This window comes from Artemia sp. Qi Xiang Cuo, chromosome 12 (assembly GCF_049724085.1).
Source record: "Artemia sp. Qi Xiang Cuo chromosome 12, ASM4972408v1, whole genome shotgun sequence".
NCBI classification, from domain to species: Eukaryota; Metazoa; Arthropoda; class Branchiopoda; order Anostraca; family Artemiidae; genus Artemia; species Artemia sp. Qi Xiang Cuo.
This window is the reverse complement of record NC_142805.1, coordinates 15,641,246-15,668,553: the sequence shown is the minus strand read 5'-3', so window position 1 is coordinate 15,668,553 and position 27,308 is coordinate 15,641,246. Positions and strand designations below refer to the sequence as shown.

General features: G+C 36.5%; 1 protein-coding gene across 1 annotated transcript in view; it reads right to left on the bottom strand.

Moving 5' to 3' along the window:
• Positions 1-27,308, bottom strand: part of LOC148945827 (HEAT repeat-containing protein 3) — a 96,011-nt gene that overhangs the window by 56,410 nt on the left and 12,293 nt on the right. The window contains exons 2-3 of the mRNA XM_089097899.1: positions 12,306-12,478; positions 5,119-5,206 (exon numbers count right to left, since the gene is read on the bottom strand). Coding sequence (XP_088954025.1) covers positions 5,119-5,206; positions 12,306-12,478 — 261 coding nt within the window. The remainder of the gene's footprint in view (positions 1-5,118; positions 5,207-12,305; positions 12,479-27,308) is intronic.

Sequence of the window (27,308 nt, the reverse complement as noted above, 5' to 3'; positions counted from 1 at the left end):
TTAGAAAATTATAGAATGTATGAAGACCCGGAAGAAATAAAAGAAAAGATAAAGGAAATAATAGATAAAACAGTAATGGAACAATTTTTAGAAAATACCCACAGAGAATTGAAAATATATTTGAAAGAAAAGAACCCAAAAACAAGCGAAGAAATGGCAGAAATGGCAAATAGGTGGACCGAAATAAGAGAAGAAATTGAGGAGACAGACATATTTCAAAACAAAGAGTATAACAAAAATAGGCACTATAACACAGCGTAAGGAGAACTAACTTGCTATAACTGTGGTACCACGGGGCATTTTGCAAGAACCCAATACATATGACAATACACCACATAACACGACAGCCTGGGCCATGACCCATAATAGGGAAAAAAATTACGCATTTGCAGAGTCGCATAAGATATACGGAAAATTGAACGGGGAATTAGTTGAAATGGCAATTGATTCTGGCAGTGATGAAACTTATGTGCGAACTGACCTAATTAATAGAACGGAAATAGACCATAAAAATAAGATTACAACATTATGTTATTATTGAGACAAGCACCCATGTCCGTCTACTTGGGTTAGAATAGAAATTGCAAGGAACCACGGTAAAATTCGAAGAAAAACGATAAAAATACGCTTAGTACTTACGCTAGCAGAGGATAAGTTAGTAGGAGGAGACTTTGAAGATATTGGAAATCTCCTATCGTTAAAAGTGACTTCTTCAACAGTGGGAAAATTACAAAATTACACTACGACGGAAAAATATGCTGCTTCGTTGACAAGGAGGGGAGGTTGACCGGCCCATAAAACAAATTGGGAGGCAGTGCCACCCTGTTGGGAAAATGAAATACTTGATACGCGGGTTCAACTTGTTGATAATCCACAAAAATGGGAAGCGGAAATAAATAGACAAGATAATATTGAAAATAAGACGCGCAAAATTGATTTTTCAGGAAAATTTGCAAACAATAGAAAACTTAAGAACACTTTTAATGAATATGAGACGCTAAATGTACCAGAGAAAAATGAGACGAAATTTATTGTACGCGCTTTTCCTCGGAAAGTTCAAGAAATTTTAGTAGAATATGAAAAACTAAATGTCGGAGTTCAGTTCCCATTTGATGACGAAATATTTGTTGCTGCGGTAAGAATAAAGAAGACTAAAAGAGAGAAGAAATATATTAAGCGGAACTACAATAAAGAAAAGCAGTCAAAGATGGTGGACACTAGAGTCCAATTCAAATTTAATAATGATTTATTTTGCGCGAATGACAAAATTGAGAAAAGTATAGATGACAAGAGAATTGTACAAAAGAGTCGAAATCTGGAGATTCAGCCGGCACTGACGAAAAATAAAAAAAATGGTGTATGGGCTGTGCCTTGATAACAAAATTAATAGAGGGGACAAAGAGGTCCAAAATCCACTGGGAAAACTACGAAATTACAATAAGACGAAAAAACTTAGGAGGGAGGAGAGGAGAAGACCCATAACATAGAATTGACTTGTCAACAACGAGTTACGGAAAGATTGGGAGATACTGAATTGTGGGTTGGATTGAAGAAAATTGGGAAGAAATCTGAGAATAGTTTTATTAGACCCCTTAATTATTTTCCTTCTCCGAGTAATAATTATTAATTTTCCTTTTATTTTGTGACGCCATTTTCTGTCCTTCTTTAATTGCGTAGTTGGTTAATAGACCACGAGGTAAGAAATTGCGCATTTGGGGATGGTTGACCAGTAATTAGGGAGCCCTTTGATTGGCTGGGAAAATTCACCCACCACCCCCATCACCCAACGTGTGGCTCAGCGAGTTGGAGAATTGGAAGTGTGATTTCGTCAGTTCCGTTTTGAGTTCTTTTATATCGTGTCTTGAATACAGTAAGAATTTTTATACTATATACTCTTTTAAATTTTCAGCCTAGGTCGAGTCTAAAGAGATAGTTAGAAATCTTATCGGTAACCCTTGGCTTTAAATGTGGCACTGGGACTATTCGATCACGCTAGTAGATACGGAACCGTTGTAGCAACCGCGGATATCCCACTATTTTGGGGCGACGAGGGATCTCCCCCCCCCAGTAAGTGGCTTAGCAACCTCTTTGCGTCACTTTTGCCTTAAAAGTGGTGACCCCGTATTTTAAACCTCCAAGTGTTCATTTATTTTGCCATATCTTTTTCCCTACCCGCCCCCCCCCCTAAAAACAAGATTTTTCCTAAGACTTTGAAGTTCGTGAAAAATAATATTCCTTGTTCCCACTTAAGAGCCATATAAAACATTTTAAGTGATGCATTTTTCAAGTTCTAGTACCATACTTATTTGGTAACAAATTTCAAGTAAAAGCAGCCGTTGTCAAATAAATCAAATATACACCAAAACAATCTATTGTGTTTATAATTACGATACATGTACAAAACACCCCATGACCGCATCATCAAGCAAATGTTTTTAGCTGCCTCTTTGCCAGACTGGCACAGGCATCCTGGAGTCAATTGATGGGCAACTATCATAAACGACGTCGACACCAATTCGGTTAATTTTTAAAAGTTTGACATAAAAGTGGGAGAGCATTGCCTTACGGTTTGTTGAAGAGCTGGCAAAAGATCATGATCAATGGGAGTCCACTATAAGGAGTCTTCTAGATGTCAGGTGAGACGTCCGCGTATGGTTCCGCAACAAGTACAAATAAGTAAGTAATTTACAAACGTTTTTTTTTTAGTATTACCCATCAAAACTTATTACCATACAACATTCATATGATATTAGAAAAGCCTGTGAAACTCCCAAAAGGGGGCACGACCTCCATAAAAATTCCAGCAAGGAATTTAATATTTTTTTTTATTCCAGCCAGTTCAAAAATTCCAGCAAGGAATTCAATATTTCTCTTTGTTCCTGCAAGTTCCAAAATTCCAGCAAGGAATTTCGAATTTAAATATTTCTGAGATACCCAAGAAACTAGTTTTAAGCTATAGCCAACGAGAATACGGAATTTCGAATTTTTTTCTAGAGTGTGGGTCCAGGAGGCATCCTCTTTTTATTGTTTTTATTCGGGGGTCGAAGATAATTTGTAAAGGTTTTATTTGAACAAAAATTGAACTTTAAGTTAATCAACAGGTAAAAACAACAATATAAAAAATAAAAACAATAGCAAAGTGAAAGACAGAACAAAGAAAAAACATAGAAAGAAAAAACAAATTTGTAAAGAACGAAATATACAAAGAATAGAAAAAAAGCAACATCCAGGTGTAGATTTTGGCCGCTTGGCCTAGCGAGACACAATTTCGGCCCAGGCGGGCCAAAATATTATCGAGCAAAACCGATCTTACTAGTACGCGTTAGTATATTGAAAAGTAAACGTATACGCAGTCCATAAAAAAGAAGCATTATTAAAGACATAATTGCGCACAAGCTATTAGGACGGGGGTCAGCAGATCTTCTATTAGAAGGGGGTGATCTGGGGGGTCAGCGGATCTTTCATTAGAAGGGGATATCAAGAGCCTCAAAAGGGCATTCTTAGAAACTTATTCCAAGCTTTCTGTGAGAAGTACTTCACATAATAATGCAAGAAGGAGGGTCAGTCAAATCCTGGCCTCACTTCCTTTAGATGATTAAGTTCAGATTAAGCATTCAATGGCTACCAAGTGGATGATAGCTCAATTCCGGTCCTTAGGCTGCTCCCAGCGGACATGAGAAAATGCGGGTTACAGTCCTTATAGGCCGGTGAGAGCAGATATAATATTTTGACTGTATTAGACACTGTATGTTAGGAGCGTCAAAACGTTCATCATTGTCCTCATGTGTTATCACTCTATTCAGGTTGCAGGCTTCGAAGGTTGTAGCTTTAGTCAGGCCGCTAGCCTAGAGGCCAACAACTGTAGGCCCTCGTGCTCTTGCGGGCATGTCACTTGATTTCTAGCAGTAGACAGTGGATGATAATTACATCGACAGTCATTTACATGTAGGCTCTATTTAGTGCGTATTTAGCTATTTACACTATAGCAATCAATCTCTCTCTCTCTCTCTCTCTCTCTCTCTCTCTCTCTCTCTCTCTCTCTCTCTCTCTCTCTCTCTCTCTCTCTCTCTCTCTCTCTCTCTCTCTCTCTCTCTCTCTCTCTCTCTCTATTTGACTTTAGGTTTTAAAAGGTTAGTTAATTTATAAACGTCACACTGTGACAAAAAATTGAGCTATAATGTGAAAAAATTGGACCGTGCGTTCTTTACAAGGTTGCAGCGACCATTGGGGAAGTTTGGGAGGAGGGGAGGGTTCCTCCCCAATAATTTGGAGAAAAAATTATTATATAGCCCGTGCGCCCTGACTCTCTGGGTGTAGACCCTCTTGCCTCTCCCCAATAAAAATGCTGGAGCTACGCCCCTGGCAGATATCACTGGAACCATGAAAGTGTAGAGTCTGACGGGGAGGAGGCGAAAGTCTCCCCCTGATTCAGGGAGTTTCGTTCTTTTTTTTCTATGTTAAATAAGCTTCTTTTAAAGCATTGCCATACAAAAATGAAATTTTTACATTTTTGCGCATATTTTCTGGGCAATAATACTATGTTTTGAACTTTAACAAATTTCTTCGGGAATACAGTCCTTACTCCCCGCCATGAAATCCCAACTTTATTTAAAGATTTTTTTATGACGTCTTTCAACCCCATTCGATGATGTATTGCTTTTTGTTTAACCGTAGCTGGATTTCCAAATACCAACATTTTTTATGACCTTTTAAAGATTTTTATACCTTTTTTTTACATATTCTTAAGATTTTCTTATCACTTCTTTGACCCTATTAGAGGATAAATTGCTTTTTATTTGACCATGACTGGATTTCCGAATACCAGAGCTTTTAACAACAGACGAAGATCTGTAAACGTAACCTAATTATTTAGCCTTTCCTGCATTACAACCCGGGACAGTCAAACAGAGCAGGTCAAACCAGATCTTCTGTGTTATTTACTGGTAGATACAATCATTCAGATTGTTTAATACAATTGCTTTCATGGTCATTACAAGAAGCAACATGAAATAGTGGAATAATTTACCAAATTACTTAGTTTCCAGAGCAAAATACGTTTGAGGAAAAGTGTAGTTACAATTCTATTCTTTAATAAAACTTAAATATAAGTAAAAGTACCTTTTTCAAAAAAGCTAGTAATGGGGTGAGTACATCCTCTCCAATCATTAGTTTGCAGGCGTCTTCACCACCAACTGTGCTTAAATTCCTGAAAATAAAAACAATATTTTGGCAAACTAATTTTGATTGTTTAATTCAAAAGAACATATTAAAAAAGAATAAAATAGGATGAATTATTCTCATAAAACAAGTGACAGATAGCATATAGGCAAAAAATATATACTTTTTTATAATATTTCCTCTTTTATAGCGCTAATTAACTAAAAATTGCAGTTCCAGAAATAAAAATAATTTCATTACATAATAAAACAATTGAAATACTCGTACAATTATTAATTACGGTAATTTATTTATTGTATTTGTTTATTTCTGAAACCTGTTCAATTCTACTCATTAAACTAAACCTTCGTTCAACTGAGTCCCCATCCAACTCAACCCTCATTAAACTAAATTAACGCAACGCCCTTGAAATTCAGCTCTCATTCAACCCAACCCCATTGAATTCAAGCCCTGTCAAACTCTATCCCAATGCAACTCAAGCACCGCTAAACTAAACCGCTGTGTGATTCAACCATGGTTTAGTTTAACCCTAATCCCCACTTAGCCAAACCCTATTTGCCTCAACCCCATTGCTGTAAACAAGGAATTCAAGTGTGTTCAGGCCTTGAGCATGAAAAGTTTTGTTAATTTTCAATGTATAAGACAGAAGGATAAACTGTTGTTTTTTTTAAGGGGGGGGGGCGAATCGTTTTGAATTAAAGCAGCATAAAAAACTTGTGTGATAAACGTCCTACCGCTCAAGATGTTTATTCATTGACGCATTATAGAACCATTTTTTTTCGTTAGTTTCTTTCAGCTTAGCGTCAGACATGACAAAGAGAAGTGACAGATAGATGGAAAATATATATTTTGGGCTATATATTTGCACATTGAGGGGGGGGGGGGGTAAAGTATTTGGACAGTGTGAAGTTAGGAAACAATTTTTACTACATAATATGCAGAATAATTGTACCTAACACATTAGGCATGCACACCCTCCCCAAGTTTGTTTCTAAAGTATTATATCTTTATTTTACTTCGGTATATTTCATTAGGATTGAGTTTCAGAGAAATATAAAAGAATAACATTAGGCAGGGCGTACATTATACAAGTACCAAAACTTGCATAAGAATTAACCAATGATTAAAGACCATTTTATGCAAGCGAACTTTTATCGCTTCCGACAAAACGGGCTGAATTACATTATCTAGGTATATTATTGATTTAACAACGATACACCTTTAACAACAACTTAACCCTTCTGCTTTAAGTTGAGGAGAATGGGGGTTGAGTCCAGTAGGGTTGGGTTCAACGGGGGTTGTGCAAAATGAAATTGAGTGAAATTAGGGATGGATTGCACGAGGAGTTGAGTTACATGGAGGTTGATCTGAACGGAGCACGAGTTAAATGGGTCGAGTTAAATGAGGTTTGACTTAAACGGGGGTAAGTTGAATGAGATTTGAGTTGCATGCGGTTTGAGCTAAACAGGTGCTCATTTAAACGGGGGTTGAGTTGCCCTGAAGTTTGGTTAAATGACGGTTGAATTGCAGGGCAAACGAGTTAAAAAAGGGTTGACCTGTACAGGGCTCGGAAAAACGAAGGTTCAATTGTACGGGAACCGTTCAAGATTCATATAATTTTGAAAGAAATACAAATCACATTCAAGGCCTTTAGAAGTTTTGAGAGAGCCACAACTCTGAATTGTAAATCTTGATTAAGCTTGATTAAGATTTTTGTGTGTGTGTGAGTGTTATTGTTTTTATTCTGATAGATTGAAGCCAACTCAAAAATATAAAATTGTTTCCAGTAGAGTAAAGACGACGCTCTGGCCTATAGAAGCCTAAAGGGGCGTTAGTAATATTCCTGTTTGTGGTAATTTCAATTAGTTTTCTGATTGATTTAATTATTCATTTTAATTTATGTTTGTGTTGAACCTCGTTTATTCATCGACAGTAATTTCTGTTCGTTTTAACTTTGGATCTTTTATCATAATTGTCGTCGTTTTTGGTTTTATAAATCTTTTTACTTTTCTTTGAAAATTTCTTTTTGGTTAAATTTTTATAATTAATTTCTATTTTTTTAACTGACATTTTCTTTTTTTGTATTGAAAAATAAAGGAAATATTGTAATTTTTTAGTTTTTTCTGTTTAAGAATTAAGATTTTAGGTTGCTATTTATATTTAGGATAAAATTTTGTAAAAAAAAAAAATAAAAAATTAGGATAGTTTTGCAATAGAATTTTGGATAGATGGAGAGAACAAATATTATTCAATTAGATTGGAAATCTGCATGATTTTTGACCTTCTAATAGGACTGAGTCGATCCTGATCCCCATTCTAGTACACCCTTTTATTATGAGAATCTTATTCTATTATGCGTTGTAACTTCTTGATTGTTTAAACAAATTAATTTTGTGCTCATTTATCAAAAGTGTTCTGTTTGATATTTAATAATAAAAAAAGACGTCCTAACTCAGGGTAACCAGATTTATGTCCTGATTGGAATTCCCTTGGGTCGGAAATTTAAACTGAGACGGCTTATATAGCATGAAATTTTGAAGCAGGTTTGATCAACTTCCCGTGGTCCTCCAAGTCAAAATTTAATACTTACTTCACCAACAGCCCCCCCCTCCCTTATAGCTTCAAATGGGTCCAAAGCCGCCAGTTTACGTTCCTGAGATATTACAATTATGGTATTTCGATAATCTAGATTTATTTAGTGTTTTCAATTTAACTCTACCCTCTTTCTAAGGCCACAATCCAGCGTCACACCCCTCTCCCAAGCGTTCCCTAAAGTTTCTCATCAGTATCTCCTTTCTATCTATTCAGTCTTGAGCTTCTAATTCTATGGAATCGTGGATATCAAATTATGTATGTTTGTTGATCCAAGGTTAGATACTTGGCAAAGTCATCAGTAAATACTACAGACTCTTCACCCCCCCCCCCCAGATACAGGATTGTATCTAGCATATTTTCGTCATTCTTTTTTTGAACTAGAGCTTTTCTTGAATGGCTTGAAGTCACATTGCAAGGGGAGAGGTATTAAACCTCCTAATCAGACAGTTCGTGATATCGAACTGTAAGTAAAAAACGATCCGGCTCAATAGTAACCGAAACTCTAAAGAACAGAATTTTTATACCAATAGATACATCAAAAGAATTGGATTTTTATGTTGATTCCAAATATACATAAGGTTTATCAAGTTTGGTTTTATCCATCAAAAGTTACGAGCCTGAGAAAATTTGTCTTATTTCCAAAATAAGGGGAAAACACCCCTTAAAAGCCATATAATCTAAATGAAAATCACACCATCAGATTCAGCGTATCAGAGAATCCTAATGTAGAAGTTTCAAGCTCCTTTCTGCAAAAGTGTGGAATTTTGTACTTTTTGCCAGAAAAAAGATCAAGAATGCGTGTTTACTTGTTTTTTTTCTTTCTTTTCCCCAGGGGTGATCGAATTGACCCAGTGGTCCTAGAATATCGCAGGAGGGCTCGATCTAACGGAAATTAGAAGTTCTAGTGCCCTTTATAAGTGACCAAAAAATGAAGGGCAACTAAGCCCCCTCCCACGCTCATTTTTCCCAGTCATCCGATCAAAATTTTGAGATAGCCATTTTGTTCAGCATGGTCAAAAATATAATAACTATATCTTTGAGGATGACTTAATCCCCCACAGTCCCCGGGGTAAGGGCTGCGATTTATGAGCTTTGCCCAATGTTTACATATAGTATTGGTTATTGGGAAGTATACAGACGTTTCAGGGGGGATATTTTCCGGTAGTGGGGGGTAGTGGGTCGGGGGTTACGTCGGAGAATCTTTCCATGGAGGAAGTTTTCATTTGGGGAAGGGACATTGCTATGAAGGGAGCGCCAGATTTCCCAGCATTATTTAAAAAAACGACCAGAAATTAAATAAAAAAAACAAGTTTTTCAACTGAAAGTAAGGAGAAACATCAAAACTTAAACAAACAGAAATAATTAAGTATATGAGTAGGTTCGCCCTCTAGTCAATACCTCGCTCTTTACACTAAAGTTTTTTTAGTACTTTCATAAGAGCTATTTTCTCTAATTAACGGCCTTTGTGATTAACGGGTCATTTTTAAAGAATTGGAACAAAATTTCAACTTTCGCTTAAAGAGCAAAGTATTGACTAGGGGGCGAACCCCATAATATACGTATTCAAAATATATGAATATAGAAGTTCGTTACGTAAGTTAATTCGTAAGTTACGTATATTTATTACTAATGAAAACGTTCGTAAATAAAACTAAACAACTTTCGAGAAAGCTATTTAACCAAAAAAAGTAAAATCAATACGCGGATTTTGATTTAATTATTTATGTACGGTGAGCCGAAATCAAAATCTGAATTAATTCAAAAACGTTCAGAAATTAAATAAAAAAAACAAATCTTTTTATCTGAAAGTAAGGAGCAGCATTAAAACTTGAAACGAACAGAAATTATTCCGTATATGAAAGAGGCTGTTCCCTACTCAACGCCCCGCTCTTTACGATAAAGTTTGATTCTGACTCACAACTTTATTTTTTTAAACATTAAAAAACTTTAGCGTAAAGAGCGAGGCGTTGAGGAGGAGACAGCCTCTTTCTTATAAGAAATAATTTCTGTTCGTTTTAAGTTTTAATGCCGCTCCTTACTTTTAGTTGAAAAAAACTTGTTTTTTATTTAATAATGCAAATGGCCAGAGGTCAGCAGTCTTTTAGAAGTCAAAACATAATGAATAAATATTAATAGAAAATAAAGTAAACAATAAATAAGAACCAGGTACATTATACTAATTAAAAAGCAATATATATATATATTCATCCAGAAACATAAAATATAACTAATTCTGCAAAAATTTGTTTTTTTTAATCTAGCAGAAATTGTCATCGTAAAATCTTTTCCTGGGAGTCCTACCAATATAGAACTTTCCACAAGAACACGGAATTTTATACACCCCACTTACTAAATTTCCCCGGGTTAAATCTTTACCAGAACTAAAGAAACAACTCATTGGCCTCAATGATTGGAAAAATCCGTGAGAGTTTCTCACCCAAACCAGGTACATATGGCAATGAAATGAAACTTTTTGATACATTTAAATCTAAAGACTGAGAAACCCCAATAACCCTACTATCATGTTTAACACGTCTATTTTCAGTTATTTTGTCAATGAACTTAAATTGGGTTTTTGTTACAAAACAAAATATCCCTCAAGTATAGCAATTCCGAATCCAGAAATTCCTGGGAACAAATTCCAAAGGCTATATACACTAGTGAAATTAAAACCCCCCGTTTCACCGACATAAGGTGGCAAGAATGAAAATTCAAATACCTATCATTGTGCATAGGCTTTCCATAAATCGAGAAAAGTAAATGGACATCCCTTTTGATTAACAAAATATCCAGAAAAGGTAATTCATTATTTTCTGAAACTCAAATGTAAATTTAATATTGTTATCAAAACTATTCAAATTCTTACAAAATAGGTCTAAGGAGTCCAATCTAGGTTTCACAACTCAAACCACATCATCCATGAGCCACCCCCAAAAGCAAGGGGAGATTCTAAAACTGTGTATAGCGGAGGTTTCAATAGAATCTATGAAAAGATTTGCCAGTAAAGGAGAGAGAGAAGCCCCCATAGGTAACCCAAAAATTTGTCTATAAAACCCCTCTAAAACCAAAATAAAAAGAAAATTCATTTACTAGGATAATTAGTTTCATAATGACTTCAATATCCAAACTGGCTAAAGTCACATCTTGTAATCAAAGTGTTTTTGTAATTTACTTTTTTTAAAATGTCTTCGCATCTTTTCCAATCACTGTATGAATACGTTGAAACGACATTGAAGCCACAGAGAATCGAATGACTCTGCAGCTGGAAACTTTCTAATTCTTTAATGAGATTTGTCTATTTTTTTAAATATGATGTTTATATACAGGAAGTTGATAGCACCGCAATTGGCAGTCATTTTCCTAATTTAAAAAGAGGGGATGAAAAAGTTAACATAATGAGGCTGAGGGGGGCTCCAGTCTTATGAATCTTAGGTAGACCATAGATTTTGGGTGCCGAACAACCCCTTGGATTATATTTGCTAACCTTTCGATAAATAGGGACACAGGTAGTTTAAATATTGACCCGATTTATGATAATCTTCTTAAGAGTGAATCAACAGTCAATGAGGGAGTTAAGATTTTGAATAATCCCCAGGGGACTATTTTACCTGCTAGAACAAAACGAATTGCTTCAATAATAGCCAATAAAAGGATTATATCGCAACAGAATAGTTAAAGTAATTTCCATTTTTTTTATTTTTCCTCAGTTACTCTGCTGTTCTCACTGAAGTAACTCTATAATAGCATCTTTTCCCTGTGTGGATCAGTTTGCGCCAATTGTATGTTTTTTTTTTGGTGGTGGTTTTATTGGTTTTTTAGTTTTAACTTATTTTTTTTATATCTTGTTCTTCTTTTGTCTTTCGTGCAGAAGACGCCTTATTTGTGATACATGCGAAATATCCGCGTTGTTTTGCATTTGTCTTTTCTTTTCTCTCCACTGGCCACAGTCTCGTTTGTTGTTTTTTTTTCACTGAGATTTTTCTCTTTGTTGGTTTTTGTGTCATGGCTGGCCAGTTCGGCTTAAGATCTTTCATAGAAACAAGTATTTCATGAATTTATTGTTGGATTATGTGCCACAACCTTGCGACTAAAATAAAGAAGGATAAGAATAAAGAAGAAAGAATAAAATAAAGAAGGATAAGAATGTATAATAAGGAAGTTCAGATATACTCCTTATTTTATTCATTTTTTTTTTTTTTTTTTTTTAAAGAAGAGAATCAAAAGCAATTGTAAATTGGAACCTGCCTAGAATTGGAATTTAGCTTCAGCTTAATACATTTGTAATTGAAAACTACATCCAAGTCAACTGGCTCTGATAATATATTTGAAGGCAGGGCAAACCCCCCCCCCCCCCTTCCTGTGCATTGATAAACTTAAAGCCAATTCCCGAAAAAAAAACAACTGAATTCCATTAATTTCTTTAGCTGAACAGCAGAGACTGTTCTGAAAGTTTCCAGAAGAAGTGTTTGCAGCCTTATAACAGACGCTCATTAATGATTGACTTTCATCCAGGTATTCCTTACAGCACTCACCTCAAAGCCCCTGTAGCCGAATGCCTAACGGCTGCATTTTTGTCAAGAAGGAGTGGGGCACAAGCTTTCACTATGCCACTTTTGATTAGCATTACAGCGTCATTTTTTCCTTGAGGAAGCGTTGCCAGTGCGTTTGCTCCACAGTCCCTATCTTCTGTTTTTGGACTTTGTAGCTGAAAAAGGATTTCTTATTAGGTACTTCAGAACTTCTATTAGGTAGGCTAGCAATTCTAAGAATTGTGAGAGGACAGCTTTGATTTCTATTAACATTATTTTAATTTTCAGACTTCTTCTAAGATTTCAAGAACAGAACTCTGATTTCTGAAAAAAATTAGCTTTTATTAGAAAAGAACAAAATTACTCCTTTACTCTCCTTTATTTATAAAGCAGAAGATTGGTGTCTCAAAGAAAAGATAAGCCCAAGCCCACAGCTTCTTCACTTTCTTGTTGAAGCTATCTTCAACCCCATTTACAAAAGATCTTGAATGAGGCTGAATTTCATCTTTAGTTAAAGTTTAGATCAGAACACTAATGGCTTTGGCTATAAATGAAAAGAGGGACATTAAAACACAAAACATACAAAAACAATTCTATAAATAAGGAAAGCTGCTGCCCCTCTCCCCTTAACCCCCTTCTTTATGCTAAAGTTTGACCCTTTTCTATCAACGCTTCAAGTTCGAATTCTCAAATAGAAGAGCAATGTGATGGCATTTCTTTCAACATTACCCCAAGAATGGAACGGGGCAATCATTGAATAAGTTACAAACAACTGATAACAGGCTATATCTCCTGCACTCTAGAATCCATTCAGTTAGCACTAGTTAAACTTTGGCAGAAGGAGTGGGGGTTTAGCAGGGCAGAAACACTCCTAATATGCAGTCTATTCGTTTTGTGTTTTAATGTAATTTCTTACCTTCCTTTCAAATTTTTTTTTCATTTTGTTTAAGGCTGTTCGGCACCTTAATGAATCACTCTATCTCATCCATTACAAGTATTTTTAGTTTGTGTGCCCATGGGCGTACGGAAGAGGGGGGGGGGGCAGAGGTGGGCAGTTCCCCTCCTAGAACTTCAAATTTACACTAGATATGGTTAAAAAAGCAGTTGAAAAAAGGTAGATGGCTAAAAAAGCAGTTGATAAAAAGTAGATAGTTGAAAAAGCTGGAAATAAACAGCTGGAATGACAGAATAAAAGTCAAACAAGAAGTAATTATCCATAATGTCTTGGAAAGATTTAGCTCTAATCCAAGAAGATTGATTAATGCTGTAGCTTATTGATGATTTATGATTTTTGGTGATTACTTGTTAATAAAGATTTCATAGGTATGATAGAACTTGCTGGAAATGTAAGGTTTTGTGAACTGACAATATAACTTCAGCCCCCCCACCCTTTATCACAAAATCGGCTGCCCTCCCCCGCCCTAGAGAAGAAGCTACGTGCGCCCATGTGTGAGGCCAAACTATTCAGAACTGATCGGGTGGTGTTGCCATAGTCTGTATAGCTTAAATAAAAGAAAGCTGAAAGCCGACAGAGAGAGAGAGAGAGAGAGAGAGAGAGAGAGAGAGAGAGAGAGAGAGAGAGAGAGAGAGAGAGAGAGAGAGAGAGAGAGAGAGAGAGAGAGAGAGAGAGAGAGAGAGAGAGAGAGAGAGAGAGAGAGAGAGAGAGAGAGAGAGAGAGAGAGAGAGAGAGAGAGAGAGAGAGAGAGAGAGAGAGAGAGAGAGAGAGAGAGAGAGAGAGAGAGAGAGAGAGAGAGAGAGAGAGAGAGAGAGAGAGAGAGAGAGAGAGAGAGAGAGAGAGAGAGAGAGAGAGAGAGAGAGAGAGAGAGAGAGAGAGAGAGAGAGAGAGAGAGAGAGACAGACAGACAGGTCTTTGAGACTTTCAGCCGACGCTGGTACTCGAAAAATGAGATTTACAGTATCGAACGTGCTTAAACAACTAAATGTGAACTCATGACTTTTTTTCAAATTTGTTGTAATTTTATATTTAAAATAGTAATAGGAATGAGACGAAAAAAGTTCAAATAGCTTCTGAGAGAATGAGAACTTCTTGGCTTATACTTAAAGTTTTTTCAGGAAAAATCTATTTCTAAGACAGTTTTCACGGCAATTAATATACACGTTAATAGAATGCTGGAAGACAGGGAAATTATGTAAAAATAAAAACTTTTACATTATCTAAGGTAGGTTACAATTGCTTTTTGAGCGGATCCTTTGACAGCGTAATCTTTTGGCACCTCCATCTCATTATCAATTAATTTTAATTTACTGACCACCAGTAACATGAATTTTTTCAGTTTGGAGGCAAAAAACCACTAAGAAAACTAACTGTAAACTGTACCAGCTGGCCAACTACCGAAATGGGCTTGCACTAATCCATGTCTATGGATTAATTCATATCTAATCCATGTCTACCTTGTCATCAGCCAGTCTTACATACATCATTGTCAGATATACCAAAGTCTACATTTCAGCATAAACCTGGCTGCTTCAAAAATTAATATTATTTTATGAGCCCAGTAGATCAATCTGGCCCACAGAACTATGTTTCGCTTTTCTGCTATATGAGCAAGAATGAGAATGTTCACACAATCAAGATTTAGACACAAAAAATTAATTCAAAACCTGAGAGTGAACTTGGATGGCTTGAAAGTTAGGGATATTTTGGATAATTGTCCAAATCACCCCCAATCAACAGTTTATCATGATATGCTGCTTGTCTGAATGAACCATTCTGGTAAGCTGTTTAACTGGTACAACTCTGCAGTTTGTGAATCCTTGCTTTTTAGATATGACAGATATACCAGATTTTAACAAATGTCTGAACCATACTAGAGTTGATTATCAGGAGCCGATTTCAGTAGATTTCCTGAGTCAAGTCCTGAGTAAGAGCTAACTTCTGGCGAATTCCCAAATCAGCATTCCGACAGATTCCCTGGGCGAACTCAGCTTATTGCACTACCTGGATTTTCTTAAATTCCTTGAAAAACATTTGGCATATTTTAATAGACAGATTCTGGTACATTTTCTGAGGCAAACTTTGGTGGATTTAATGAGCAACGTTCAACTAGGTTCCTTCAGTAGAAAATTAAGCAATTACGACACATTGGAAATAAAAACTTCACTGTACTATTTGAGGCACAAGTTGGCCGATTACCTTCACTATGTCCTAGTGGATTCCCATAGGAAGATTACAGTAGATTCCATAAAAGGAAGATTACAGTAGATTCCATAAAATCCTCAAGGTCAGGTAGGCCTACCCCACACTTGACTCATCGAATTGAACGAACATATTTATTTAATACCTTAGATGTTAGCTATTAATACATTTGTTTAGAAAATTGTTTAGAAATTTGTTAGAAAGAGTTTAGAAAAAGTTTAGAAAAAGAGTTTAGAAAATTTGATTGAATAGCGCAAAGAACTAAAAAAAAAAAAAAGAAATCCAATGTAGTAAGTACTGTTTCAGCTCATCACAATAAAATGAGGAAGATACAGAGCTAAACAATAAATGGTTAAAATGTTGAATAAAATACAAAACCAAGGAATATAGGCATCTTTCTGTTGCAAAAGTAAAGTTTGTTAGAAATGGAAGCTTACCAGCCTTCTTCCAAGTTCTCTCTATAGAGAACCAACAAAGAATATTCATGGGCTAAATTATCTCTATAGAGAACCAACAAAGTACATTCATGGGCTAAAGTTCTAAAAACGTATTGCTACATGAGCTAGTTTAGATTGATATAAACCAATCCTACAGCATCGTGAGAAAAAAAAAATACTATGTTTGAAATATGGCTTCCCTCCTATTGCAATAAACTGATTTTTTTTATGAATGGCTTGTAATAAAAAGGCATACTATAGCATAAAGAGCTTGTGTGTATTTAGATTTTCGAGATTGGAGGTGTTGGCAGCCCTCTTGGTGTTTACGGTATTGTTAATTAAGTGTATGGTGCAGGCAGAGCTACATTCTTGAAGTGTTACAAAATTTAAGTAATCAAAGATTTTTATGGTCCACAGCTTCTCAAGACATTGGTTCAAAATTTTTATTTTTACCTGGTACAAAAAAAAGCAAAAGATTTGATAAGGGATAATCCCATTCCACGAATAACTACCGTGTGGATTAGTTTCAAGTGATTCTAATATTAGACCTAATTCCAGAGTAGAGACATCTTAGATATACCCCCTCTGGATAGTAACTAAGCTATATTGATAAAAACACCGTCTATTTGCTATTAGAATCGTTAGTGGCCATAGCTTTATGAAAATTCGGGAGTTCAGGGGGCTTAGCTCCCCTCCCGGATGTTCCTGTCCCTTAACTTTGACCTTATTTTTGTTCGTTTAGATGCATCTTTTCTGTAACTCTTAAAGGAATGTTACATTATAAATTTCCCAAATTTTTTTCTTAATCTTTTTAGGAGTTACAAGGGTTACCAGAGTTACCCCGGTTTTGTTAAATTGTATAATAAAATTGTATAGCTTTTTTTTCACCAAGTTTTGACTCATTTTATTTATGCATTTTGTACAATGGATTATGTTTGACGTGAAGGTCCAATTCACCTGAGGTGAACTTCAGTGATGACAAAACGTTATGTACTAGTGCTATTTTTGACGCGAAACTCAAATTCGGCAACCATTCTGTGAAAAAAATTTCAAATTAAAATTTTACTATATTCTAAACCTATCTATGTGTCTTCATTTTCAAATTTTCCCTGTGGGGATTGGTCCCTGCACATTGCTTTTTCCTCATGACTAATTCTGGTATATGGGTCAGTGCTTCATCATAATTCATATACCATTACACCCCCTGCTAATCATTTTCAAAGTCAAAAACTTATCAGTTCTTATTTACTCTTTTGCAGTAGTGTATTTGTTAACAAGCCTCTTGCTTGTAATTGACCTTTTAAATGTCAATTAATTTAAAAAAAAATTCCACAAAATAAGTTTTTCAAAGAAAATTGAAGAACTTTATTAAAGCAAAAATGAGAAAAAAAAATAATCAACCAACCGTGAAACTACCACAAATCAGCATCGATAAATAAATGAAACCCAAAACGAACAGAAATTACAATAAATAGCCGACTCAAACCCAAAACGGGCAGAAATTAACATGAGTAGGGCTCAAAACCCCTATGCCTTCCCAAGGCCAGAACATAATTTGCGCTTTACTGAGGGCTGGGGGGGGGGGTGTCATCCTAAAAGACCTAATTTCCAGAGCTTTCAACTACGTTGAAGAAAATTGCTAACTAAAAATTTTGATTTGATGTGTTTGGGGAAATGGTGGGCGTGAGAGTCCTCCAACCACTTCCGAATATTATAAAGGGCACTCAATTAGGGCGAAAAAAGGGCGATCAATTAGTTTGGATTTCCTCTTCAGAACAAGTACTTCAACCGATTCAGCATCATCTACCCTTTCCCTTTCTTCGGACCGAGCTTTTAATGCTGCTTCCAGCATACTTTGAGCAAGACCAATGTCCAGGAAGTCCTTCTCTTCCACAGCTTTCTTCAACAGTTCCCCTGCCTCTCTCAGAAGGGTATCGCCATTTCCTTCTGCTTAACCATCTCTTTTTTTCGTACAATGTCTATGGCCGCTATTTTCTGCTTCTTCCACGCCATTTCCTGGATTTCTTGTTCAGCATCTTTCTCCTCAGCTTCAAGCTTCTCTCTCTCTGATTCTTCCTGCCTTTGCTCAATGAGGAATAGTTCATAGCTGACTCTAGCTGATCTAGCCAGACAAAGCAGCTTCTTTGTGATCAACACACGCTCTGGTCCGGTCTCATAGTCGCGGAGCGCATCCGCAGCAAAAGCCCTAGCATTCAGTGTCCGCTCTTCTGTACACACTTGAAGGCTAGTCATCAGCAGAGCCGACCGAGAAAATCCTCTCTCTACATCTGCACTTTCATGACAGAGCGACAGAGCTGCCCGGACGATCCGACCTAAGGTCTGATATTTGGTTTCACCAGATGGCGTCTTCAGTTCCAGGATCTTTTGCCTATAGCTGTCAATTCGAGTACTCTCCGTGGGTGGCGGCACAGGATCTGACTGTAATAAGAACCATTCTCCCTGGACTTCCTCGATGTCCGTCTCAAATGGAAGTTTTCTCGCGATGTGGACGATATCACTGCAACTCCTTCTTTGAAAATCTGGACTGGGAGGGATTAGGCAGGCAAGGGTTAGGAAAAACTCGTTGTTCACAGTGCATTTTGTCAGCAAGTACTGTACAGCAGCTTTGATATGCTTTCTAATTCTCAGGAAAAAAAAAATTCATGTCTTTCAGAATAACGAATCCAATCTAAGAATTCAGAATCTAAGAATCCAGGGAAGCAAGGACCCTTTCATTACACAAGGGTTGCTGTAGGTAAACATCTGCAATACTAACTAAGCCTTCAAAACCACCGAGGATCCGGAGATTGACATCATCACCCGGCACAATCTGCCCCAAAAGAACTGTGCATAAACGTCTCAGCTCAAAGTTTACCACATAAATTAACAGCTCCTGTCGTTGAAATACACCGGTAAAAGCGGTGAAAGTTGCTAAAGAGCTTACAATAAGCTCAATTTCGGCTTTCATTGTTTGCTTTTTTAGCCAGTTTACAATTTTCAAATATTTTGCATTTGACATCAGGTACTCCAGACAATTTTTCTTTGGCACGAATTCTAGAAAATATTCTATCAATGCAGGCCACTGTTCCACCAAGCGGCTTGCTGCTTCCCCTATGGTGAGCCATCTCGTGGGGAGGTGCTTCATAAACTTCCGCTGGGGAACTTAAACTTTCCGTTGGCACTGGTTGAAATCGTCAGAACGAGCTGGCCATCCCGTGAAAAAATGGTAAACAGCGATGATCATATCAGAGCACTCCTCCTCGAGTTCTTGCAGCACTTTCAGGAATGCATTATGCACAGCATGAATGTTGCAAGTTCCCACATTCAATTGGCCTTTTGAATACTTTTTTCTCTTTTCTGAGTCTACGATGAGCCACACTTTCTTATTGACATCTGGGCCATCACTTGCAATCATTAGCAATCTCTCAAGTGAAAATTCTTCATATTCAACACTCTGCAGGATTTTCTTACTCAGATCTTCACTGGTTGCATGTCCCATATAATATGTCAAAAGATGCCGAATAGCCACTTGTTTCCGCTCTTTTGACCAGTATCGAACTCATATTTGGAGCTCCTCTACCCCACCATTGTCTCGTTGTTTCATCATATTCCAGCACAAAGGTAGATTTCTGGATGTCTTCGAATAGAATTTGGGTGTCCCAAAAAAAAAAGTGAAAAAAGTGACTGCGGCCAATCCCTGTAACTTACAGCCCTTGCCCTGAGGGCTGTGGGGGGAGTGTCATCCTCAAAAACATAATTTCCGGAATTTTTAACTACGTCGAACAAAATGGCTATCTCAAAATTTTGATTGAATGTGTTTGGGGAAACGGTGGGTGCGAGAGGGGTGTTAGGTATCCTCCAATCACCTTCGACTATTAAAAAGGGCACAAGCCCTTCTAATTTCCAATCGAATGAGCCCTTTTTGAAGTTTCTACAACATCAGTATCTATAGAAAACTTATATAACCACAGGGCATAGGTTACAACCCTTGCCCCGAAGGGCTTTGAGGGGGGTTATCATCCTCAAAGACCTAATTTCTAAAACTTTTAACTACGTTGAACAAAATGGCAATCTAAAAACTTTGATTGGATGTGTTTGTGGAAAGGGTGGGGGAGAGAGGGGGGTTAGTTGTCCTCAACTCACATTCGACCTTAAAAAGGGCACTAGCCCTTTGAATTTCCAATTGAATGAGCCCTTTTTCAAACTTCTACGACAAAGCTTTGTATTGAAACCTTATATGGCCCCAGGGCATAACTTACAACCCTTGCCCTAAGGGCTCTGGGAGAGTGTCCTCCACAAAGATATAATTTCCGAACCTTTCAACTACTTTGGACAATATGGCTGTCTCAAAATTTGGATTGGATGTGTTTGAATAAATGGTGTTTGGATAATGGTTCCAATCACTTTCAACTATTAAAAAGGGCACTAGCCATTTCAATTTCAAATCAAATGAGCCCTTTTTGAAGTTTCTACAACAACGCTTTCTATATGCCCCCAGAGCATAATTTATAACCCTTGCCCTGAGGGCTGTGGGGGGGGGGGGGGGTGCCATCCTCAATGACCTAATTTTCAGAATTTTCAGCTACGTTGAACAAAATGGCTATCTCAAAATTTTGATTGGATGTGTTTGAGGGACTGGTGCACATGAGAGGGGGGTTAGTTGCTCTCCAATTACTTTCAACTGCTAAAAAGGACAGTAGCTATTTCAACTTTCAATCAAATGAGCCTTTTTGAAGTTCTATAACAACGTTTTCTATAAAAAAAACCTTATATGCCGCAGGACATAACTTACAACCCTTGCCCTGATTGCTGTGGTGGAGCGTCCTCCTCAAAACATAATTTCTATGAGGAAATCAACTACGCTGAACAAAATGGCTATGTCAAAATTTTGATTGGATGTGTTTGGGGAAATGGTGGGCGTGGAAGGGGTGTTAGTTGCCTTCCAATCACTTTCGAGTGGAGTATACAATAATTGGAGTATATTTGCGTTGGAAAAGGCTCTTACCAGTGTCTTTAAAGTACCAAGCAAATTAAAATGAAAACATTTTTTGCCAAATGCTTATTCCTGTGTGTGATACTTGACATAATTCTTTAAAGAAAGAGCTAGATGAATCCTATTCGAGGATACTCTGCTTTTCATTTAAGAACTATTTTCTAACAGAATAATATTTGGCAAACTATCATCCTTAATTGGTAAAGATTGAATAACCAATCTTGACCTTTCATCTCATAATAGCCCAAGACAACCCTAGGGCTATAGTAGAGCCCTGGGACAATAATTTCACCTAGCTTAATTTTTTATTTATGGTATTTAAAACACACAGTCCTAAAATAGACTGTATTTAGGACCTGAGACTGGTAGGCTATATAAATGCCTATCTTGTAATTCTAAGAGTTTTCTGTTCATAACATTTAGGCTGTTTCAGGGCCAAAATGCTAGAATGTAGTACCTCGCTAGGTACTTGTATGATATACCCCCTACCTAATATTCTTCACCTAATTAGAACCTTGAATTTTCCATAGTTTTGGGATTTTCTGATCAAAATATGATAAATATATAATACTTTATTAACAAAATTATGGGAAATCCCAAAATCTCAAAAACTATGGGAAATTTCACAATCATGGAAAATCCAAGGTTCTAAGTAGATGAAGAATATTAGGTAGTGGGTATATCATACAAGTACCCCTTAGAGAGGTGTCCCTTCTTATTGAACTAGGGATCCTTTTTCTTGCACCTTTTCATTAAAGGGTCATGAAATACTGACAATGGTAAGGTATTATAATCAATATCTACTTTATTAGAGGCTGGAGTGAATGGTCTAACAAAATATGACATATCTCCATTGTTCATTCACAGTTAACTCTTAAGTGAAAAGGCTTAAAAGGTTTTAAGCTTTGATATTATGATAAGCCCTATAGATCTTTATATCCTAACCTTCTGTCTAGTGAGAGGTAACCATATAAGCAGCAAAGGTATTTTTGGGGGGCTATCATCAGAAAAGTAACAACACTCAAAATGCAGACACATGTATATTAGCATTGATCCTTGAATTAAAAAAAAAAAAAAAAATAAAATAAACACCAACTTTCTCAACTATGTCCTCCTGCAGAACCAAATGTCACTCAGAATCCTACTGTAACAACAAATTCAGTTTTGGCATGTCCCTAAGCTTGGACTGAGATAACGCAGGGGTTGGGAAGCAGGTTTGCATGAAAAATCATAATTTAATTTTGTCATAGTTTGGTTGTCATATTACCAGTTCTTCTTAAAAGTAAAAAAAATTCTTTTCAAGTGAAAGTATAAAGCCACCATTAAAGATGACCATTAGTTTTACTTTCTCTTATGCAGCAATGGTGCTTGTATAGGCTGAGTCCATGGGCGCCGGCAAGGGGGGCAGGGGGAGCATAGCCCCCCCCCCTGGAACTTTAGGACTATCAAGTAATTATAAGGAAACCAAAGGAAAGAGAGCATAATAGGAAAAATATGAAAAACCATGGACAAATGTTTGATGCCCCATTGTTGGCTACCTACCAATAGATTTTGACCCATAATAAGGAAAATATAAGTTCTAATTTGTGACTGAGTAGCCCCTGACCAATTTTCCACAAACATTTTTTCTATATGATTTGTTTGGAGAAGAAGAAAACAAAAAACCAATTCTTCATAGTAATGAATGGTAAGTAAATAACGATCCTTGTCTATAACGAAAGTATACAAGCCTAACTATCAATGCCGTATCCAGGGGGGGAGGTCAGGGTGTTTGGACCCCCCACCCCAAATAAAAATGTTCTTTTTACTTGTAAAAACGTAACAAAAATGGATATAAACAAATTTTGTATGCGTTTTTTGAGGTTTTTTTGTGTACCCCCCCCCCCTTAAAAAAATCTTTGAGCAACCTCCCCCCCCCCCCGAAAAAAATCCTGGGTACGGCCTTGCTAACTATTGATAACATTTATCAGTCAAAGAATCAGCTTTTTATGGTGATCTTAAATATGTATTTGTTTATTAGTACTTAGTGTAGTTATTAGAACATAAAAAAGTTCGTATAATTGTAGAAAACACAAGGAAAAAACTTAATAAGGGTCAATTTTGGTAAAAAAATACCTTCTACTTTTGCTTGCATTGCAAGAGTACCTATGAGCTGATATATGAAGCTACTAAAATCAGAAATGTTTCTCCTGGACGGATTACTAGGAATTTCCGTATTTTCCCCCTGAAAGGACACGGTTTTTTGTGTTTTATTTTCAATTTTGTTTTGTTTCTAGGAGTGATAGGAGTGATAATTTGCTAATCCAACCCTAAAATGAAGCACACTTTTCAGTAAAATGCAAATTATAATCTAGTTTTTTTCTTGGGGGGGGGGGGGGCAATAAGCGGTAATCTTACCTGTAGTAATTTGTATTTATGTCGTAGGCAGTCGCGTAACAAATTGGCTAAAATTGTCACTTAAGAATCCACAGTGTATAATATAATGACGTCTAAAGGTCATATAAATACCTTTGTTATTGAAACAAAATAGAAACCTCCATAGTAAAACCCGACCCATATAAAAAAATGCTCCAGTATTTTTTTTTTATATTTTTAGCTAATACAAACAAACCAATCGTTCCAAGACACAAAAAAAAAAAAAAAAAAAAACATCGATAACACACAGGTTTTGACAATTATCCTTTTTTATTAGTTTATCCTTTGTATTAGTCACAAAAAAAAAAAAAAAAAAAACATCGATAAGACACAGGTTTTGACAATTATACTTTGTTATTAGTTTTAAATATTTATTATATCTTCCCTTGAATCAACTAATAAAAATTTTATTGGGAAAGCCTCAATTGGGAGGCCATTTAATATACGACAGCATGTCAAACAAAGCTCACTTTAAGGTAATTCTGCCGAGTAATTCTACAAACAATAGCCTACTTACAGAAACTAGGATATAAACACCCAGCATTAAGTTACAAATAGATAAATACAAGTTGATAAATAAATACAAGTTGATAAATAGTTGATAAATTAGTTGATACATAGTTTGACTCGTTTATTCTTAAATCACCGGAATCTGTTTAAAGCTAGACCAAAATTTTGGTATTTATAAATTTCAACAGCTTCTCTATAGTGCTGGACAATAACTTTGTCATACGAAATTAGGCTAGCTTGATTAATCAAAATAGTATGGTCTGGGTTTTCAAAAATGTGCTCTGCAAGGGCAGTCAAAATTTTCTGTTTTTTCCACTTTTTAAGTGTATTATTAATTGAACTAGAGTGCTGAGTTAATCTATCCGTGAGTCGCTGATCAGTTCTTCCGATATACCAAAGACCACACGAACAAGGAATTCTGTAGACACCGCAGTTTTCACCTATCGGGATAGGGTCTTTACCTTGATAAATTTGGGACCTCTATAGTAAGTGTAAATGTTATTTTTTCTAGATTTTTTGAAATATGGTCTGAAACCCCTTTAACGTATATGAAACCAAGAAAAACTGAATTTTCCCTTTGATTTGTGTTTTCTGTGTAACTATCTGATAATCTGATAATTAGATAAATAGTTGATACAAGTTGATAAATACAAGTTGATAAATAGATAAATAAAAGTTGAAGGCATATTCTTACCGAAATTGACCCTTATTAAGTTTTTTCCTTGTGTTTTCTACAATTATACGAACTTTCTTGTGTTCTAGTAACTACACTAAGTACTAATAAACAAATACATATTTAAGATCACCATAAAAAGCTGATTCTTTGACTGATAAATGTTATCAATAGTTAGCAAGGCCGTACCCAGGATTTTTTTCGGGGGGGGGGGGGAGGTTGCTCAAAGATTTTTTTAAGGGGGGGGGGTACACAAAAAAACCTCAAAAAACGCATACAAAATTTGTTTATATCCATTTTTGTTACGTTTTTACAAGTAAAAAGAACATTTTTATTTGGGGTGGGGGGTCCAAACACCCTGACCTCCCCCCCTGGATACGGCATTGATAGTTAGGCTTGTATACTTTCGTTATAGACAAGGATCGTTATTTACTTACCATTCATTACTATGAAGAATTGGTTTTTTGTTTTCTTCTTCTCCAAACAAATCATATAGAAAAAATGTTTGTGGAAAATTGGTCAGGGGCTACTGACCAAAAAAAAATGTTTAAACTCAAAAACACTTAAAGGTTATTTTCAAACATAGAACAACTTAAAATACAGGGAATATACGAAGAGAATTCTTAAATTCTGGATTTCAAAAATTCAAGAAATCCCGAATTCAAGAAACGTGTGATGCACAAACCTACGCAAGCAAAAAGACCTTTCCGGTCTTTACACAGTGTCGTTTCTGTGTCGTCTCTGTGTGTCGTCTCTGTGTCATCTCACACAGAGACGACACAGAAATGTTGTAGCCGTGGGCTACGCCTTTCCGGTCACAATGTATTATTTATTTTACTTTTTTCTTCTTCTTTCTTCTCCATACCTGGGCACTTCGTATCAAAGGAGTTGTCGTAGAAACTTCGAAAAGGGCTCATTCGATTGAAACTTGGAGTAGCTAGTGCCCTGTTTAATAGTCGAAAGCGATTGGAGGGCAACTAGCCCCCCCCCCCCACGCCCATCATTCCCCCAAACATATCCAATCAAAATTTTGAGATAGTCATTTTGTTCAGCGCAGTTGATTTCCGGACAGAAAATATGTTTTTGAGGAGGACACTCCCCTACAACCCTCGGGGCAAGGGTTGTAAGTTATGCCCTGGGGGCATATAAGGTCTTCATAGAAGGCGTTTTTGTACAAACCTTAAAAAAGGCTCATTCGATTGGGAATTCAAAGGACTAGTGCCCTTTTTAATAGTTGAAAGTGATTGGACGGTACCTTTTCCCCAAACACGCCCACCTTTTCCACAAACAAATCCAATCAAAATTTTGAGATAGCCATTTTGTTCGACATAGTTTTAAGTTCTGGAAATTAGGTCTTTGAGGATGACAACCCCCTCACAGCCCTCAGGACAAGGGTTGTAAATTATGCCCTCGGGGCATATGAAGTTTTTATAGAACGTGTTCTCATGGAAACTTCAAAAAGGACTCATTCGATTGGAAATTCAAAGGGCTAGTGCCCTTTTTAATAGCCGAAAGTGATTGGAGGGCAACTAACCCCCCTCTCACGCCAACCTTTTCCCCAAACACATCCATCAAAATTTTGAGATAGCCACACTATTCAACGTAGTTTTAAGTTCTGGAAATCAGGTTTTTGAGGATGACAACCCCCTCACAGCCCTCAGGAAAAAGGTTGTAAGTTATGCCCTGGGGGCATATAAGGTTTATATAGAAAGATGTTGTAGAAATTTCAAACGGGGCTCATTTGATTGGAAATTGAAAGTAAGTGGAGTAATTAACCCCACTCTCAAGCCCACCATTTTCCCAAACATGTGCAATCAAAATTTTGAAATATCCATTTTGTTCAGTCTAGTTGAAAGTTCTGGAAATTATATATTTAAGGATGACAAACCCCCGAGAGTCCCCAGGGCAAAGGTTGTAAGTTATGCCCTGGGGGTATATAAGGTTTTTAATGATAGAGTTGTCGTAAAAACTTCACAAGCAGCTCATTCAATTTGAAATTGAGAGGGCCAGTGCCCTTTTTACTAGTTGAAAGTGATTGGAGGGTAACCACCCCCCTCTCACGCCCACAATTCCCCCAAACATATCGAATCAAAATTTTCAGATTGCCATTTTGTTCAACATAGTATAAAGATCTGGAAATTAGGTATTTGAGGATGACAATCCCCCCCAGCCCTTAGGGCGAGGGTTGTAAGTTATCCCCTGGGGGAATATAAGGTTTTATTCAAAACGTTGTCGTAGAAACTTCAAAAGGGCTCATTTCATTGGAAATTGAAAGGGCTAGTGCCTTTTTTAATAGTTGAAAGTGATTGGAAAAAGACTAACGCCCCTCTCACGTCCACCATTTTCCCAGACCATCCAATCAAAATTTTGATATAGCCATTTTGTTTAACATAGTTGAAAGTTCTGGAAATTAGGTCTTAGAGGATGACAATCACCCTCACAGCCCTTAGGGTAAGGCTTGTAATTTATGCCCTGGGGGCATATAAGGTGTTTATAGGAAGTGTTGTCGCAAAAGATCAAAAAGGGCTTATTCGATTGGAAATCGAAAGGCATAGTGCCCTTTTTAATAGTCGAAAGTGATTGGAAGGCTTGACATTTTTATAGCATTAATTTAAAAAACTTTTTTCCACAAAATAAGTTTTTCAAAGAAAAGTAAAGAACTCCATAAAACCAAGCGTGAAACTACCACAAATCAGCATCGATAAATAAATGAAACCCAAAACGAACAGAAATTACAATAAATAACCGAGTCAAACTCAAAACGTGCAGAAATTAACATAAGTTGGGCTCAAAACCCCTATGGCTTCCCAAGGCCAGAAAA